The sequence below is a fragment of the Pomacea canaliculata genome, linkage group LG4 (assembly GCF_003073045.1).
Source record: "Pomacea canaliculata isolate SZHN2017 linkage group LG4, ASM307304v1, whole genome shotgun sequence".
Lineage (NCBI taxonomy): Eukaryota > Metazoa > Mollusca > Gastropoda > Architaenioglossa > Ampullariidae > Pomacea > Pomacea canaliculata.
In genome coordinates, this window is record NC_037593.1 from 29,299,980 (window position 1) to 29,317,400 (window position 17,421).

At 38.3% G+C, this 17,421-nt stretch overlaps 4 protein-coding genes across 4 annotated transcripts; 1 reads left to right on the top strand and 3 right to left on the bottom strand.

Moving 5' to 3' along the window:
- Positions 1 to 22: 22 nt before the first annotated feature.
- On the bottom strand, positions 23 to 2,687 carry LOC112563051. The gene is made up of 6 exons (XM_025236752.1): positions 2,571 to 2,687; positions 2,122 to 2,197; positions 1,641 to 1,728; positions 1,000 to 1,233; positions 530 to 582; positions 23 to 169 (listed from the first exon to the last, which is right to left on the bottom strand). Exons 1-6 carry the CDS (start codon positions 2,603 to 2,605, stop codon positions 155 to 157), a joined length of 501 nt encoding a protein of 166 aa, XP_025092537.1. The 5' UTR covers positions 2,606 to 2,687; the 3' UTR covers positions 23 to 154.
- A 2,875-nt stretch (positions 2,688 to 5,562) lies between these two features.
- On the top strand, positions 5,563 to 8,549 carry LOC112563052. The gene is made up of 6 exons (XM_025236753.1): positions 5,563 to 5,722; positions 5,956 to 6,028; positions 6,197 to 6,284; positions 6,729 to 6,962; positions 7,634 to 7,686; positions 8,353 to 8,549. The coding sequence occupies exons 1-6, from the start codon at positions 5,688 to 5,690 to the stop codon at positions 8,368 to 8,370; spliced, it is 501 nt and encodes a 166-aa protein (XP_025092538.1). The 5' UTR covers positions 5,563 to 5,687; the 3' UTR covers positions 8,371 to 8,549.
- A 619-nt stretch (positions 8,550 to 9,168) lies between these two features.
- On the bottom strand, positions 9,169 to 12,045 carry LOC112563025. The gene is made up of 7 exons (XM_025236712.1): positions 12,015 to 12,045; positions 11,464 to 11,563; positions 11,149 to 11,224; positions 10,521 to 10,608; positions 9,868 to 10,101; positions 9,469 to 9,521; positions 9,169 to 9,273 (listed from the first exon to the last, which is right to left on the bottom strand). The coding sequence occupies exons 1-7, from the start codon at positions 12,028 to 12,030 to the stop codon at positions 9,250 to 9,252; spliced, it is 591 nt and encodes a 196-aa protein (XP_025092497.1). The 5' UTR covers positions 12,031 to 12,045; the 3' UTR covers positions 9,169 to 9,249.
- A 1,768-nt stretch (positions 12,046 to 13,813) lies between these two features.
- On the bottom strand, positions 13,814 to 17,023 carry LOC112563026. The gene is made up of 6 exons (XM_025236713.1): positions 16,881 to 17,023; positions 16,559 to 16,634; positions 15,843 to 15,930; positions 14,634 to 14,867; positions 14,183 to 14,235; positions 13,814 to 13,953 (listed from the first exon to the last, which is right to left on the bottom strand). The coding sequence occupies exons 1-6, from the start codon at positions 16,913 to 16,915 to the stop codon at positions 13,933 to 13,935; spliced, it is 507 nt and encodes a 168-aa protein (XP_025092498.1). The 5' UTR covers positions 16,916 to 17,023; the 3' UTR covers positions 13,814 to 13,932.
- Positions 17,024 to 17,421: the final 398 nt, after the last annotated feature.

Below are 17,421 nucleotides of genomic sequence, written 5' to 3' on the forward strand. Positions count from 1 at the left end.
TCATACTTCCAACGAACACGAATTTTGACATCTACATCAGCTGCTTTTATTGTTTCATTGATGGAGATGTTGTATTTTGTTATGTAAAACCTTCTCTCATACTCTACGTGGAACGTAGTCTCACACACATCTGTCCAGAAACCTTTCCCACTGACTAGCAGCTATACACCTGCAATATAATCATATCTTTCATCATTCTATTCATCACATATAAATATCGCATAATGTTATGGTTACCCTAAAAAAATTACAACCACAGAAGGAGAAGGAAGATTAACGACAAGAACATGAAGCAGGATCATCATTTCGTTGATGCTGTTTTTATTTATTATCTCCATTGATGAAAATAGTTTTAAAGTTGATAGTACAGTTTCTCGTTGTGTGCAGGGTTGAGGTGGGAGGGGTGTAAGTAATGAATAGATGCATTCGTAAGACACCTGCTTATGACTCATTCACACGTTCGAAAAGCTAAATACACAAAAAAATATGTATCCATCCAAAAAAGGTAATTTTAAAAAAGTAAACTTACGAATTTCAAGTAGTTTTTCAATTCCTGTTCATTGAGGATGTTATCTCCATTATCTGAACACAGAGAATAAAAAAAAACATAAGAAGTTATAAAAAAAATTATCAGAGTAGGTTAGCAAAATATGAAAAATTAAAAAAAAATTAGAGTGATGTCCCTTTTCTTAACTGACTCGAGGGGATTCTTGTCCTTTGATCTAGACTCGTTTTAGTAACTACTGATTTGTATTGCACCGTTGCCCGTCTCCTGGATTGTTCTCTCTATCCCCTTTTCGACATGTACACCCCTTTCCCCACTCAGGGTCTGTTTTACAAGATAATTTGTTCTTCACTTCACTTTTCTTTTCTATGGAGCATACAACTTTCCCCTACAAAAAAAATAATTATTGTTAGTTGTAGTATTCATTAGTTTTAACATGGCACATCTGGCACATATTTCTATCGTTGGGGACAGGAGTGGGTGCTTCAACTTGCCTGCTCTGGCCAAAGCATGCAATCGAATATTCTCGATCTCCAGGACGCTGAGTTTATCGTCCTTGTTATCGTCGTAGGCCTCGAAGGTGGCTCTGGCGAACTGCACCGAGTCCCCAAAGCGCTGATGCCACTTCTGCACGAAGTGTTCCTTGTCGATGACGATGCCATACTGGGCAGCCAGGGTCAGCAGCTGAGTGCTGTTCATGACGATAAGCTGAGCTTCCGGAGTCTGGACTGATGATGACAATCATACCAATGATAACACCAATAACGAGCAGTTGTTTCTAAAAGCAAAGTTGTTTACACCTCACAAACAAGATCAATGGGTGATACAACAGTTAAAAAATTTTCTGCATAGTTAATAAATATAGTAGTCCACACAGTCACATCCAATTTACAGTAAGTCTTTGAAAGGAATAATACATTTCCTTAGATAACAGGTGACTATAGATATTCTCCCTTATTTAAAAAAAGGGATCAGTCTTTTTGCGGACAGTAAATGAGAAAAAGAAGTTCATCTATGTTGTGTAAAGCTGTATTAACTCTCTCAAACAAGTTTCCTTGATATACACAGGAGTTAAAGAAGGTTGTGGAAAACCAGCTGCTTTCGTGGAAGCAAGACAACCAATAAAGCAACTTACACTGATACCCGAGAATTTCACCGAAGCCCACGACAAATTCACCAGCTGTGATGATCCCATCGTTATTGCGGTCTAGAAGATCAGCTACCTGAAAGAGGGAAAAAATGAAAAGATTTTTGTTTTGTTTATTAATTTTGTTTGTTTGTTTGTTTGTTTGTTTGTTTGTTTGTTTGTTTGTTTGTTTGTTTGTTTGTTTGTTTGTTGTTTGTTTGTTTGTGGGAGGAGAGAGGTAGCATGCTATTGGACATTCCTTTCGTCAAATCATGGATGTGTAAAGGTGGACTGCTGTCTGTCTGCCAAGACCAAGGCTTAGCCTCTTGCAAAGTTCTCCGCTGTTAGTCTCGGCGAGCCTAAACAATGTGACTAAACCGGAAGCTTTGTACACATCTGCCTCGATGTCTGCTAGCAGTGCAGTAATACAAGTTCCTATCATTTATATATATATATCTTTGGGCAGTAGGGGAAGTAGTTTGGTACTCACCAAAGCGATTACCTCCTCTTCTCTCAGCTGCTGTGCATTGGAGTGGCAGGTGTGGTGCAGCTGTGCAGAAGCCACGCTATAGAAGCATACAAACAGGTGTCACATGTGGATGAAGAAAAAAAAATAAAGATAAATTAATAATAAGGTAATAGCGAGAAGTTCTGTTCCATCGACGGAAACATATTTTTTGAAATTTTTCGAAAATTAGAAAATATGTAACTGATGTGCTTTGAGATTCCCAAGAGCTATGTAAACTAGGAAAATATTTTTGTGAACAGGTGTGGCTGTATTCAAACACTTGCTATGGTTGTTTTGTGGTAATGTGGCACCTAAATACTTTTAAGACAAACAGATGAGGCCACAGACAAAGGAACAGAAGAAAAAGAACCATAAAACGATAAAGACATGGAGATAACAAAGAAGAGAAAAACGAAAGATGAAATTCTCACCATAAGACACCCAGAAAAGCAAGGTAGGAAAGCATTGTGGACAGGTGGCAGCACTGACAACCTTACAGGACCTCTTCGTCACTCAAAAGTGCTGGAGCCTCTCACTGTCATCTAATATACACAAACAAATGTACAACGTGTCAGGTAAAAAAAATGATGATTAATGCTTGCGTATATTTTCTCAAAAAATTAAAAAAAAAATTTACATGATTTTGCTAGACTGTGTCCCACAATGGGAGTAATACGATAGGAGAGAAGGATGGAAGCGTGGATAACTTATCTTGAGAACATGACAGCAGTGTCAGAGAGACAGACGACCAGGGTTAGTAGATACACTTGTAAGTCTTACTTTCCGAAGGTGAACTTAATGTTTTAAAATGTGAGCTAATATTTTTCATGGTGTGAAAACGTTATGTCTGTCTCAATAAATACAATCAGGTGTGATTATTTTATTGCATTTGTCTATAAACATAATATAAATAAATGAGAGTTTATAAAAATGAAAATATCGTTATGTAACGGACTGTGACCTACTTTTTCAAGGGTCGTGACCTTTGTCAGGGATGGTTGACGTGTGTCTGGTATTAATATCAGTAAGCCATGGTACAAGGTTGATTTTCTGCAATCGAATCAGATAAAGACCTCGGTATTTTCGCCTCCAGAGGACTGTAACCATAACAGATGACAGCTGAGTGTAATGCTACATTTACTGTTGACTGTAACAGTCTGGTAGGGACCAACTTGTAAAATGTCTGGGGTTACTTTCATCCACGCCGTCTCCAGTGCCAACAGCTGATTAGTGGGATCTTTCCTGGGATCCTTTTGTCAAGAGAGGCATCACCTGTGAGAGTGCCATCTAGAGGAGTCATCTTATGATAGTATTTAAAGATACTACTGAACAGAATAAAGCTTTCAAGAGAAAGTCTACATATGCTTTACCGAATTCAAAGCCTCCTTAAACAAGTCCAACATAGGCATGTTCATCTTTTATTTGATTACCTCCATTAACACGCCACCCCACTGACTGGGGAAGATTGGAACTCTTTACTTCAGACCAAAAGATCGTGGAAAAGGTAGTTATCTGATTTATCAGGAAAGGAAAATGAAGTGGTGAGATGGGGAGGGGTTTCACTGTTGACATTCTGTGCCCTGTCAGCAGGATACCATTTGTGTCCATGTCATCAACTAAACCCTTGTTGTATCTTGGAGATAGTTTGGACTCGTTATCTATGTTACTTCAAAGACTCTTTGATCTTCGTTTAATTTCTGAACCTCCATCACTTTCCATCGAAAAAGGAAATCTTAGTAAAAGAACTCTTTACTCATCTTGGCATTGTAGTCTGAACAACTCACCATTATTTCTCCGAATAATGCAGAATACTTTATAAAACGTTTTTAAAAACCTATATACGTCTTCTAATCTATGTACAACCCTTACATTGACATCACTTAATCTGACATATGTGCCCGTGTTTTAGTGTGAAGCTTATGTAAAGACTTTCTCCCTCCATTACTGTGTTTGTGTTGTCAACTTTTGTACACGCTTGAATGTATAAATAACTAAAATTATCATCATCATCGTCATCGTCGTCATCATCATCATTATTAAACACTGCAAACCACTCACATCTCACTGCTCCTACAGCCTCTAAGTCAGGGGTGGGCAATTAATTTTCCCAAGGGGCCGCATGAGAAACTGGGATGGTTCTAGAGGGCCGGACTAATACAGTTAACTCAGTTTTATCCAATAGTGTATGTATAGTATATATACTGGCGGGCAGGCCAGCGGGCGGGCCGGTCAGAGACAGGAGGCGGGCCGGCGTTTGCCCAGGTCTGCTCTAAGTTATCTGACCATGTACTCCCTTGACTCTCTTGTCTCACTACACACTCTTGTAAACTACTAAAGTACGGAAAACAAAAAAGAAGAACAAATATTGAGCATTTCTAAAAAAATTGGTAGATACTAAATCATCTCCATAGCTCTTTATAAGTGACCTTCTTCTTATCATGCCCAGAGTGAAATGTCAGTCAGTGTGGCCTGGAACACGACTTCAGTCTCACTATTGGAGACATCAGCAAGATCAACAGTTTTTTGTTGTTTTTTGTTTTTTTTTTTTTTGGGGGGGGGTTGCCTCGTTTTTCACTTCACTATTGATACAAAGGGGGGTTCAGATCTCATGAACACACTGAGACCAGCGCCAGATGGCGGTGCCAGACTGCTACAGACTTTTCCAGACGGTTCTAGTCTGGCTCTGAGGGTTGTCAAAATCGGCCACAGCGATAATGGGTCGATTCTTTGAGAGATAGGGGACAGCCGGGTAGTCGACACTCTGATGATGGATAAAGTGGGTTTTGTTCATCGTCTTTATGTCCATCCTCTTCCCTTCATCCAGTTGAATATAAACGTCAACCTCCATTACACCAATCAAAATAGTTATCAAAAGTTGTGATGATAGTCAATGGACTAGTCCACCTGCTCGTCTTCCTCTGTATCACTCTCTACAACCAAAAATGGAAACTCAGGGTACTCTTTATTAATTTTGGCCTTGTAGTCTGAACAACAAGAATTTTTTTAATTATCATTTATTTACAAACGGAGCCATGTGGCTGAACTAAGACTGTAGTTGTGCACACACAAAAATAATAGGTGAAACAATTAAAACCTAATAACTGAACTCTCTCAGGTACAGCCTGGAGCTGAAGTCCTAGTTAGTGACACATACCCATGTTCTTTTGTTTGAAGTAAATTCACATAGCAATCCCAATCTAACTTCCTTCTTCTTTCTGGAAAAAAACCCTCAAACTAGTATAATGTAGCAGACTGTATTGTCAGTGAAATGAAATCTCTTTGTGTACAGACCACTGGCACCAGATGTGTTGATGTTATTTTACTTGAATCTTATTTATTTTGTCACGGAGCAGATAACGGTCAGGGCAAGAAGGACATGACCGCTCGTCGAAGGCTCAAAAAATATATCCACTGGGATATTATTAAACTGTTTTCGGCTCACCCAGAGGGCTGACTGTTTGTTATCTTGAGCTCTGAGGTAGAGTTCAGATCTTGTGCACGATCTTGGTACAGAGCCCGTGTTGCTTTGGTCAGACAAAGGGTCGACAATGCTTTCCTACGTGGTATTTGCTGTGTTGTTGTGGTAATTATTGTTTATTTTCCTTGCTTTTAGTTACTTTTAACCCTTTAAACATTCATTTCATCTTCTTCTTTATTTCATTTTTCTTCTTTTTTTTCCTTCTTTTCATTTTTTTCCGTCTTTCTTTCGTCTCTTTTCTCTTTTAGTTCTTCCAAATAAGATCCAGTATTGTATTGCTGAAAATACTCAGTACTGGTTCCTAACATCTGCATTTATTTGAACCTGTATTTTCACAGTGCTGCCTTGGCTCAGAACCATACATGCCACACACCCGCCCAAGAGCAGAGAGAGGAGGAGGTCATTGCTTTGGTGAGTAGCATTCATTTGAAATGTGAAATAACACATGCTGCTTGATGTCCATTGCCCATCTCATTCTACTTCTTCTGTTTGTGTATTGAATTGTAAGCCTGATAATAATATTGAGCTACATGCGCACTTGTGATTATTAAAACCTATTTCTCGCAAATGTTTTTACAGGTGTCTGACTTAATGGACCGCAATCAAGACAATGTTATCTCAACCGCCGAAATAGTAGTTGGTTTTGCGGAAATTTTGGGATATCAACGCAAGTATTCTCTTTTCAAATCAGAGTAATATCTTAACAACTAAGCTAATTGTTTAAAAACTGAAATACAGGTTTGTGATTTGTCAGTTTAAGTAAAATGATGCTAACTGTATTTCAAAGTAAAATATTTTTAAATGAAGTTTCTTCCTATCGTCCTTCCTTTTGTTATTTATTTATGTATTTTTTTCTGCTCTTTGGTGTGCAAGCTTAAGACGAAGAAATCATCTTATCTTTATTTCTCTCAAACTTGCTATTCTAGTAGACATTAGTTTTGAACAAATCCGAGTACAAGTCGTGACATGTGACAAAATAGATTATTAAAGCTTTAAAATGTGCCCAGATTGTTTGCCCTTACATAAAAATATTACTCTAGGTCCTGTTGACATTTCAGGTGCTTGTGATGTCAATGGAAGATACTAATGAGAGTTGTTGTCTTACTTTCAGTCCATTTTTCCGAGGCAGTCGTCCTGTCTTTCAGCACCCAGCAGTTGCTGGCCCTGGCAGCAGAGTTTGGAATCGTGATAGACAAAGAGCACTTCGTGGAGAAGTGGACCGCCCGCTTCGGCGACAACCTGGGCTTCGCCAGAGCCACCTTCAACGCCTACGACGAGAATCACGACGGACAGCTGAGCGTCATCGAGCTGGAGCACATCCTGAAACACGTGTACCACGTGTCAGGCAAGTGGCGCCACCTCTCGCCATCTACACATCAACACATACAGCTGTGACTGACGTGTCTGAAGTGGTGTCCGGTCACTTAATCCCCAGACACTTCATCCCCGACACTTCATCCCCGACACTTCATCCCCGAGACTTTTAATCCCCAGACACTTAATCCCCAACACTTCATCCCCGACACTCAAGAACTATTTTCATATCATATTGTTGAAGAACATTAAATTTACTAGCTTATATGAACTTTAACTAATGTTGTAGATGTTCAAATGTCGTTGAAGTTAATAGCATGATTTGAATTTGAATTTCAATTAAATTTTTCGCTGACTTCATAATTTTTATAGTTAAGGATTGAGTTTAGGGATTAAGTGTCTGGGGATGAAGTGTCTGGGGATTAAAAGTCTAGGGGATGAAGTGTCGGGGATGAAGTGTCGGGGATGAAGTGTCTGGGGATTAAGTGACTGGGAACCGTCTGAAGTGCATCCTCATCCTCATCCTCCTCCTCATCATCATCATCCTCATCATCCTCATCCTCATCCTCATCATCATCTTGAGAATTATTATTACATTTATCATCATTATTAACCATGGTTATGTTAAAGATTTTTAGAATGTATTTGCGGAGTCCCCAAGAAGCAATCTGATGATGTATGCAATATTTATGATTTATTTAGATAACGGAGACGGAATACTCACCGCCAAGGAATTCCGCGACTATCTGATCCACGTCAGTATCCTCCTTTGCTTTCAGTAGCATGTTAGACATTTCACACTCTGATACACTGATAAAACTAATTGATAGACCCTGGATGCTCTGATTGCAATTTAACTCACATTTTTGACTGCCTTGTCTTGTATTTTGGTTGGAGAGGGGTTTGCACTGTCAACCTTCCATGCTTTTTGTGTTTTTAAATTGCATTAATTAATTGCCGTGCTTTTATTTCAAAACTGAGGAGGTAGATAAAAAATGGTTCATGTTCGGTGCTGATTTGTATGATATTGTGAGTGGTCAGATGGGTTCAGTTACAGCACGCAGGGTCTATCCAGTTTTAAATCCGTGCTCTGAAATCTTATGTTTAAAAGCACCACAGATAATTTATATTTTTATACATTTCATCCATACATAATGTACAAATGTAATTTTTATTTACTATTCAAACACTGCTATCAGCTGTTGGTGGGAGGAGAAACATTCTTATCTTAGCTCACAACAATAACAATAAACATTCTGAATAAGGCAGTACACCCGATTATTTCAAACTCAATCGCGATCTTTGAAAGCTTTTCATTGCATTTCATTTACCGCTTGTGTCTTTATTTCAATCAAATTTATCAACATTTTTACAAGACCCTAGTACTAAACTAATATTAATTATTTACTACTTTGCTTCAGGTCTACAACGACTGTTGATGTCCAAAAACAGCACACCTGCGCAGAGAACAGCCGCGAACAGGTGACTGCCAAGAATTAACAGTTTTGAGGAAAATCCACTAACACCTGTGTCTGCGGGACTTTGCAAAATATCAGTTAGGAACAAAAAAGAAACTGTTATAAACAGATGAAAGAAATAAAAAAGTATTGAAACTGGCGAATTCTGAAAAAATTTGTGAGTAAAAACGATAGAAAAGCGGGATTTATATTCCCTTCAGAAGCTTGTTAAGGGTGGGCATCTTTTATTTCTGTTTTTAGGAAGTGGTCTAACCTCTTGGGTTAGTTTCATATACATACATACTTCACGCAGACAAACAAGTACAAACATGGAAGAAGAGCCAGGAAAAGATTTGTGGCGAAAAAAAGACAGGTGAAAGACATTCTTGCCTCTTCAAGATCGACTTCTAGATATAATCCCAATTATCCGTAAAATAGCAATGCTAACAAGTAATAAAAAGTCCCTGATTTCTTGCTCTTTCTTAAAAAACAAAAGAAATCTCTTTAAAGTTATTATTTTTAATCGTTAGTCTAATTATATGAGACCCAGAATATGAGTTTATTTTATCCATTAGCACCTTCAGTCTGTAAGAGGTGTGTGTGTGTTAATGGGTATACAGCGGTGACTGTCCTGCTTTATTTACATGGATGTACATGTGTTCAGTTGTGTGATTGAACACCCTTTCCAAGTCCAGCAGACATACAGATAGAGTACAGTGATTGACGAGTTTCTTAATTCTAGTTAATCATTGTCACAACACCAGATAATACAGCTCGCCATTTTCATTCATAGGATTCTTTAATGAAACATTTCCATCTCTAACAACAATCCGTTCGTGAAGTGAATTAAGTCTTCTCTTCTTAGGCGCAGGGTGGGCCGTACACCTGAAATAGAGAATAGCATTTGTGTACAGGGTACCTTGCACATCACAGTTGGCATTTCACAAATAACACCTTCTTACACATTGACAAAACATATCTGCATTTGAAATATAGAGGTGTGTATGCATGTGTGCTCGTATGTATGGTCCTCAGCTCAAGAGGGAGAATGAGACAATAAATCTCGAGGCAGACACTTACCCACAGGAGGTAGGCGCGGAATTCAGCTCCAGACACTTTGCCATCTCCGTTATCTGCAACAAACCAAGAGCATTACTTGTGACACAGGGTGTTACACAGACATTACAAGTTTCCATCACGCTAAGAGTTATCAGTCCCTTAAAATCACATTCATGACGAATGGGTATAGATAATGATTCAACATTTATGAGGGCCACCTAAAGTTCCAACCCTCAGAACCCTGCCATACACAAAACATTCTCTGGAGATAAGCAGTCACTATGTAAGCTCTTCAATATTTCAAAAAACCGTTGTATTCAGAAGTTACCTGTGATGTATATGGCAGACCTGTATTAAAATTGGCGATTTACTGATTAGATATATAGGATAACATTGTAAAGAAGGTAAACAGTAACTTACCCTCGCGCTCCAGCACGTGGTCAACGATGCTTTCGATCTCGAACACAGACAGACCACCATCGTGGTTGGTGTCGTAGGCTTCGAAGGTGGCACGAGCGAACTCCATGCTGTCTCCGAAACGCGCATGCCACCTAGTGACGAATTCTTCCTTGGTGATATGCAAGCCAGCCGCCGCCGCCAGCGCCACCAGTGCTTCTCTGGTCATGCCCAGGATGACGCCCTCGGACAAGGGAACTGATTGCAGAATGTTCACCAAAGATCCCGTGAGTATCAAAGAATTGGTGTCTCTGTGTGTGTTTATGTGTGTGTGCTTGCACGTGCTGTAAATAAGGTTTTGAGTGTGTACTGGAATCTAATCTGTGTGGGAATTTGTTGGTTGGCTGGTTTTATTTAGTAGGAAAGTTCTTCCACCTTGCTGCGATTTCGCACTATGGTGGAGGAAAAGGGAGGAGATTTGAACCCCGAACCTGTGTTCACAGGCGAGTGTTTGAACCACTATATAGTTTGGAGGAAATCAAAGGTATCTGCACCACGCAGTTGTATCTGATTAAGAATGACAGCTGAAGTCAAAGGTTTATCTTTTTTTCGAAAATAAGATTTTAACCAATAATTACAGGGATTTTGTATCGGTAATATATTGTACAAACACTTACGCTGGTACTGGAGAATGTCGGCAAAGCCAACCACAAACTCTCCTACAGTAATGATGTTGTCCTCATTACGATCCACGATGTCCGCCACCTAAAGTGGAATAAAGAGCATAGAAAGGAATTCATATAAAGACCTCTTTAATTGACAACTCTTAGGTTACATAAATTAAAAATAAGAAATCAAGCTTAATTTGGTTTAAGCTTTGTACAAAAATAATCTCGAGGACAACAAGGACTGATAGACATTTTAGTGAGGTGCAAGTATTTTTTTTTTTTTTATTAAATAGTACCGAGTTCTTTTATAGGTTAACGCAGAAAACGATCTTCTTGGAAAATCAGCGAACTGTTGCATGTGTAACAACCTTAGAATAAACGAGCCGATACTTTGTTGGACCAAATGTACAGTGTTTGCTTATTATTTTTTTGTTTTTGTTTTTACCATTGTACTGAATAACTAAATCACGAAAATGTGTCGTACGTGCTAACAAAGGGAAGCAACAATACTCTGACTCCTAATACTAATGACACTACTAATAATGATAATCATATTGCTAACATAATTGAATAATAATGATTATAATATCTAACATAATGCTAAAAGTAATGTAATAATAATAATTAAAGTACTTACAAGGGCAACAACCTCCACTTCGCGCAGCTGCTGTGCGTTGGAATGACACTGTGTGTGCAGCTGTGCAGCTGCCGCGCTTGTAGAAAGAAAAGGGAAAAGATAAACAAGCAGGATGTCAAATGACAGACACCATTACCAAAACCAGAAATTACTGTTCCTATCCAAAACATTAATCCGGCTACCATAAGCCAGAAAGTTTTTTTTCTATTTCATATAATCAAAAGTATTGCCCGTTCTCATTTTTTCATTAAGTAGTTTCGTTTTTATTTCAAAATGACACTAGTCTCTAAATTTTATTCAAATCCGTCAGCTTACCCGAGAAAACAGGCCAGAATAAAGAAGGCGTTCATCTTGGGGGGGACTGGTGGTGTCTTGTCACAGAGTGCATTGCAGGGGACCTTAGGAGCTTTATATCCTTTGATAAGAATTTTTTTTAATTTAGTCATTTTTTAAGTCTTTTTCAGTTCGTCACGAAGCTAGACCTCGGCATTGTCATACAGATAAAAGTGTCTCAATACACGACCTTGGTCGCAGGTGATGTTCGTGGTGGCTCAGAGGTGTTAGAGACTGACACAGTTGTTACTGTACTATTTAGGTTCTTGCTATGCCAAGTAATAATAACAAGTCCTAAAGTCTCTCGTTCTGGAAATACGTTAAACAAATATATTTCCATTTATACCATCTTTTGTGCAAAGATGTGGTAGAAGAAGACAATTATTTTTCTAATTCTACAGATGTATATCCAAAGGGAATAAATACTGGCATAAAAGCATTCTAAAATGTCCCTGTAATAATGTCAGCATAAATTGAAAGGAAATCTGCTTATCAGTTTTCAAATAGGGTGTGGTGGGTAAGATTGTACTTACCTTCTTTTCCACTCATGTGCTATCAAAGGACAGGGGATGTAGAGAGCTATCTTGTTTTAAAAACTGGTGGAGCGCAAATTAATTTTAATGCCCTCGTAAAGCTCGATGCAAGATACTTCCTTAACTCTGGAGTAATCCACGCCTTCTGTTCTCGAGATTCATGCCGACATACCTCACCATAAACGGAAGAAGTCAACAATAAAGACCTTAGGACAATAAACAGATGTTATTGCTGTTAATGAAGGTTTAAGCTAAGGTACAACGCTTGTAAGTGGAAATAAACATTGGGCAAGGGGAGCTCACTCTCGTGAAATAAAAGACGCAGACGACACTGGCGGCCATGACAACTGAAGGGAGCTGACGAGTGTGTACAGAGAAGCTCAGAAGTCAGCGATTAAAAGTAATTCCTAGCCAAAGTATCATTCGTAAACTTATTCGTTATTTATTTCATTTTACTTCTATGTTTTATTTTTGGCTTTGTGAACGATTTCTTGTGTGAGAAATCTGTGACATGGTTGGCTAAGTTCACTTGTGCGTGAGATGGTGGCAGTGGAGTGTAGCACGAGCGAGAAAGAAATGCTATTTCTGACTAAAATAATGAGTCTTTATTGAGAAACTGTAGGCTCTAGCAATAAGAAGATCATTGTTCTAATATGTTCTTTTTCCCCTTGTGTCTAGCAGGAGTCACCATACGCCAGAAAAATAATAACACCAATATAGAGTACATCTCTACTGTCATTTGACTAAAAATTTGACCGGTTCATTGCCTTTTCTGACATGTGATAGTGAGCTGTGAAAGTTATTTAAGAACACAAGCTTTGTCTTCCATGAAAGTAACGTGTGTGTGTGTGTGTGCTTTAGACAAATGTTTTAAAATTATCTTTTAAACGGTGTATCACATATAGTTGTCTTTATTGTAGGGTAATAGATATAAACTTTTTAAAACAATGGTCAAAATTTGATTCGAGGGCACTGGCCGCTCCTCAGGGATTGGCTTTGAGCCGCTCTGTACCTTCGTAGCGCGGGATAGAGATGACAGACGGTGTAGACGGTGGAGACTGGCTCACCTAGTCAAAGATGTCTATGTTTACATGTGTTTTTGGGTACTAAATGAAGAATAAAAGCAGAGTCATATAAAGGAGTAGTGATGTGCAAATTGTTTACTGGTGATTGGTTTTAGGCATCCTTATCCACACAGGTGGCTGCAGTAACACAGACATCAAGATTATGCTGAAAACTTTGAGCCAATGGGAGAGGTGGGTCTGAGTGTGGGAGCTGTGTACAATCGTGACCTCAGCATTTGGAGCTTTGCTTGGTATGCTCTGAAATCTTTTCGCTTTTTCTATACATTGACTTCTTTCTATTTCTTAAATATATGTATATACATTCTTTATCTCATTTAAATCGTAGTCGGCATCTGTTGCTAGCTTAACTTCAAAAGAGAGAGAGAGAATACAGAAGAAATTTCGCATCCAAAGTCTGTTATCTGGATGATTAGGGGAGATACATGTGGGCATGAGTAATCATCTCGCTGTAACAAAGATGTGGGTAGAAACTAATGATCGCAGCTAACATACTGGTGTTTTGGCAACATCCGGTCTTTACTAATCTCGTTTCGACTCATCCACAGATTTGTAATAATTTTAGGCAAGGGAGTGAGTCACACACAAACTTAGAAACTAAGAAAGAGAAAAGGAGAAGCTGGGATACACGCAAAGAGAACGAAAGCAATAAGGCAGCCTCATGTAAAAAAAAAATATTCTCCTTCGAAAGTTGTACAGCATACACACAATGCCGACTATTTTTCACAAAGTGAATTTTTTAATTTTGAGAATGTTGTCTCTTGCAACAAGTCAATCGTATGATTATAATATTTTTTTTTCTTTCTTTGTGTCTAATTTTCTTTCGTTCCTTGCGTCTAGCAGGATTCTCCGTACACCTGAAAAAGAAATAAAATTAATAAAATTAATATAAAGCTCAAACATCTCTCTTGTCATTTGACCAAAAAATGTATCGATCTACTTACATTCCTGACATGTACTAGTGAGCTGTCAAAGTTGTGGGATAAGTAACACAATATTTCTTGCCAGTAGAGTATCTTTGTGTGTGTTTGTAAAACTATTTATATGTTTAATAGATAAATTGATTAGTACTGCAGAGACACCTACCCAGCCAAGGTAGGCGCGGAACTCAGATGCAGATACTCTGCCGTCTCCGTTATCTGGACAAACACAAAGTCCATGTCAGTCCTTGGATTTACTTAATTTTTCTAATAAAAGTTACACCAGAAAGGTTTTTCGTGTGTAATCACTCTTTATTAATAAAATTACAGATTATGAAAACTTTTTAAAATGATGGTATCCCGGTCTCTTTACTAAATTTGTACAATTAAAAGTCGTGTGGATATGTACTGTGAGTTATCTGCCCGAGTATACAATGAGCATTAGGTGATTTGATGAAAATGACAGCAGCTCATGAACTCATCAGTAAATTGCACTTAAGAAATAAATGAGGACTTAAAAGTCAAACATTGAGAGCAAATGGTAATAAATTAGTGACAATGAATGTTATTTTTTATTTCTCCTGTCATGAATATGTATCATCACAGCCATTCTTTACCTTCTCGACTCAACACCTGGTTGTAGATGGCCTCGATCTCGTACACACTCAGCTTGCCGTCCCTGTTGGTGTCGTAGGCGTTGAAGGTGGCGCGAGCGAACTCCAGACTGTCTCCAAAACGCGCGTGCCACTTGTTGACGAAGTCGTCTCTGCTGATGGACAGACCAGCGATGGCGGCCAGGGTGATCAGAGCGTCCTTATTCATGCCCAAGATGGTGGCCTCGGAAAATGGCACTGGTAAACACAACAGAAATAATACGATCTGGTATATACGAGACACTGATGGTTCTCTCACTCGTTCTCTTGCTCTTGCATTTGTGTGTGTGTGTGTGAAGGTATGGGAGTAGACTAAGAAAATAATAAATAACACAATATTTTTAATGTTACAAGCAAGGGTGTGAGAATTCGCTCAGTGTAAGTCATGTGATCAAAAATATTATTAACAATTCCGAAAAATAGGCGAAACTCCTTGAATGTGAGAGATGATGAGTGAGAAAGTAATCCAGAAGTGTTATTTAAAAAATCTGCTCTGCAATAATAATGAATCATGTGCGCGATAACGAAAGGATGTCAAAAAGGTGGTTGACAAATTAAGAGAAACAACATAAGTAAGGATTTCGTGCACTTCATTGCCATAACCTATCTTGTTCCTTTTGAAAGATTTATATACGTGCAAATACTAATTCCAATATATTCATGTTGTTTTTAACAGACACAAATTTAGCTTTTTGTCAAGTCAATAAAAGAGTATATCATCTACGTTGATCTGTCAGTCTCCTTATTGCAAGCTCCAAAGATTTCTCTTTTTGCCCTACATCTCATCCACAACCCTTCTCTCTTCGTCTAATCATGGCTTCTGTCACCAAAACGATAAAGTATGACCACCGGCTTGTTAGTTGTGATGCATCCAAGTAGTGATGCTCCCTTCATTTTTTTTTATATCTGCCACTTACCCACCATTGAGTCTTTTAAATGTCTACTCATTCATTTTTCCATAGGCAATACTCCTAAAACTCAATCCGCTCTTGTTTCTCTCTGTCTTATCACTATGTTTTGTATTTGATCCTCATCATTGTCCATCCTTTTGTTCCATCATGTACTACCCAGCGCTGAGTAAATTCTGCCAATTACTCGGTTTATTATCATTGCTATTATTATTATTGTTGTTGCCGGTTGTAAATTTTGAATTCGTGTTATACATCCACTTACAGCTGTAGCTTAGGATTTCGGCAAAGCCAACCACAAACTCTGGCACAGTGACGAAGTTGTCTCCATTGCGATCACAGATGTCCGCCACCTTGGAATACATTGTTTCTATTAGACAGGATCTGAACACAAACATTGCTCTGTGGCAACACATGATAACATGTCCACAATATGTTATAAAAGTAAAAGATATTTGCGGATATATACGTTTTATTTTTCTCTGGAAAAGGAGAGTATATACTGTAATATTCCAAGTACAGATTATTCAAAAGCAAGTCTGTTCTTTCAACTTTACTCTTTAAACAGTCAGCAGCATGGGAATAAAATCAGATAGTTGCTGACAGAAATGGTTTTGTAATCTGTCAGACCGAAGACGAAGGTGCTGCTTTTGACTTTTATAACTTACAGAAAAGTATTAGCACAAACAATAAATATTTTTGAAAAAAATACCACTTCCAATTTTCCCATGAAAGCAACAGCAAGAAGAACAGCATATAATATAAAAAATCATAGCAACAAATATAAGAAGAACAACTAAGAACAAAGCGAAAACAAGAATGGATAAAAGAAAAAGATTTCTTGATATTTTGTCTTTACTTTCATGCTTTTTAAAGGTGGAAGCCGATGATGATGAAGCAATAATATTTGTAAAGAAAACCAAAGAAACTGACAGGCGAGAACAAAAGAAGAAAGTAAAATGTGAAACAAAAAATACTCACAAGGGCGATAACTTCTTCTTCTCGAAGCAGCTGCGCGTTAGAGTGACACGTGTCATGCAGCTGTGCAGTTGCAGCTCTTGTACAAAGAAAGGAAAATAATCAACTTCTGTTGAAGATGACTTAAAACATGAAAATATAGAAATCGTCATCACAATGATCACCATTGTCGCCATCCAAAATATCAATCTGGCAAACATTCGCCACAAAGTGGTTTCTTTTGAACAACCAAAAGTATTCCCTTCTACATATATTTCAATATTGAACATCGCTTTTGCTTCAGAGACAGCTTGCATCCAGATTGTTTTAAAATCCATCCGCTTACCCCAGAAAGAAAGCCAGAATAACGAAGGCGTTCATCTTGGGTTAGTGTTACTTTATCCTGTAACAGAAGTCACTCAAGAGGAGACAAGAGCCTTCGAATTTATAGTCTTTGATAAGCGTTTTCTAAAAAATAATTTATTTTTTCGACATCACGAAGCTAGAACTCGCCCATGTCACAAAACGATTCTTTCCTTAGACGACCTTGACTCAGGCTGTGTTCCCGGTGGCTCAGCGAGTGAGAGGCGCTTACATGATGTGCTCTTGGAAGATTGGATTGTTATCACTGTGTCACGTGATGAGCGATGTCCTAAACTCTGAAGTATCACAGGCATTCATAGCTACTGAGCTTCTTATCAATTACCGTTTTACGACGATGTATTACAAACAGAAAATCTGTGTCAACGTTCAACGCCTTCAAATCCTGGTTCGAAACCCACCTTTTTAAAAAAATATCTAGGATCAATGAGAGTTCACTTCCGCTCACTCTTCAATCCAGTTCTTCATTCATGCCCGTGGTTCGAGTTTCGTGGTGTCATCTGCAT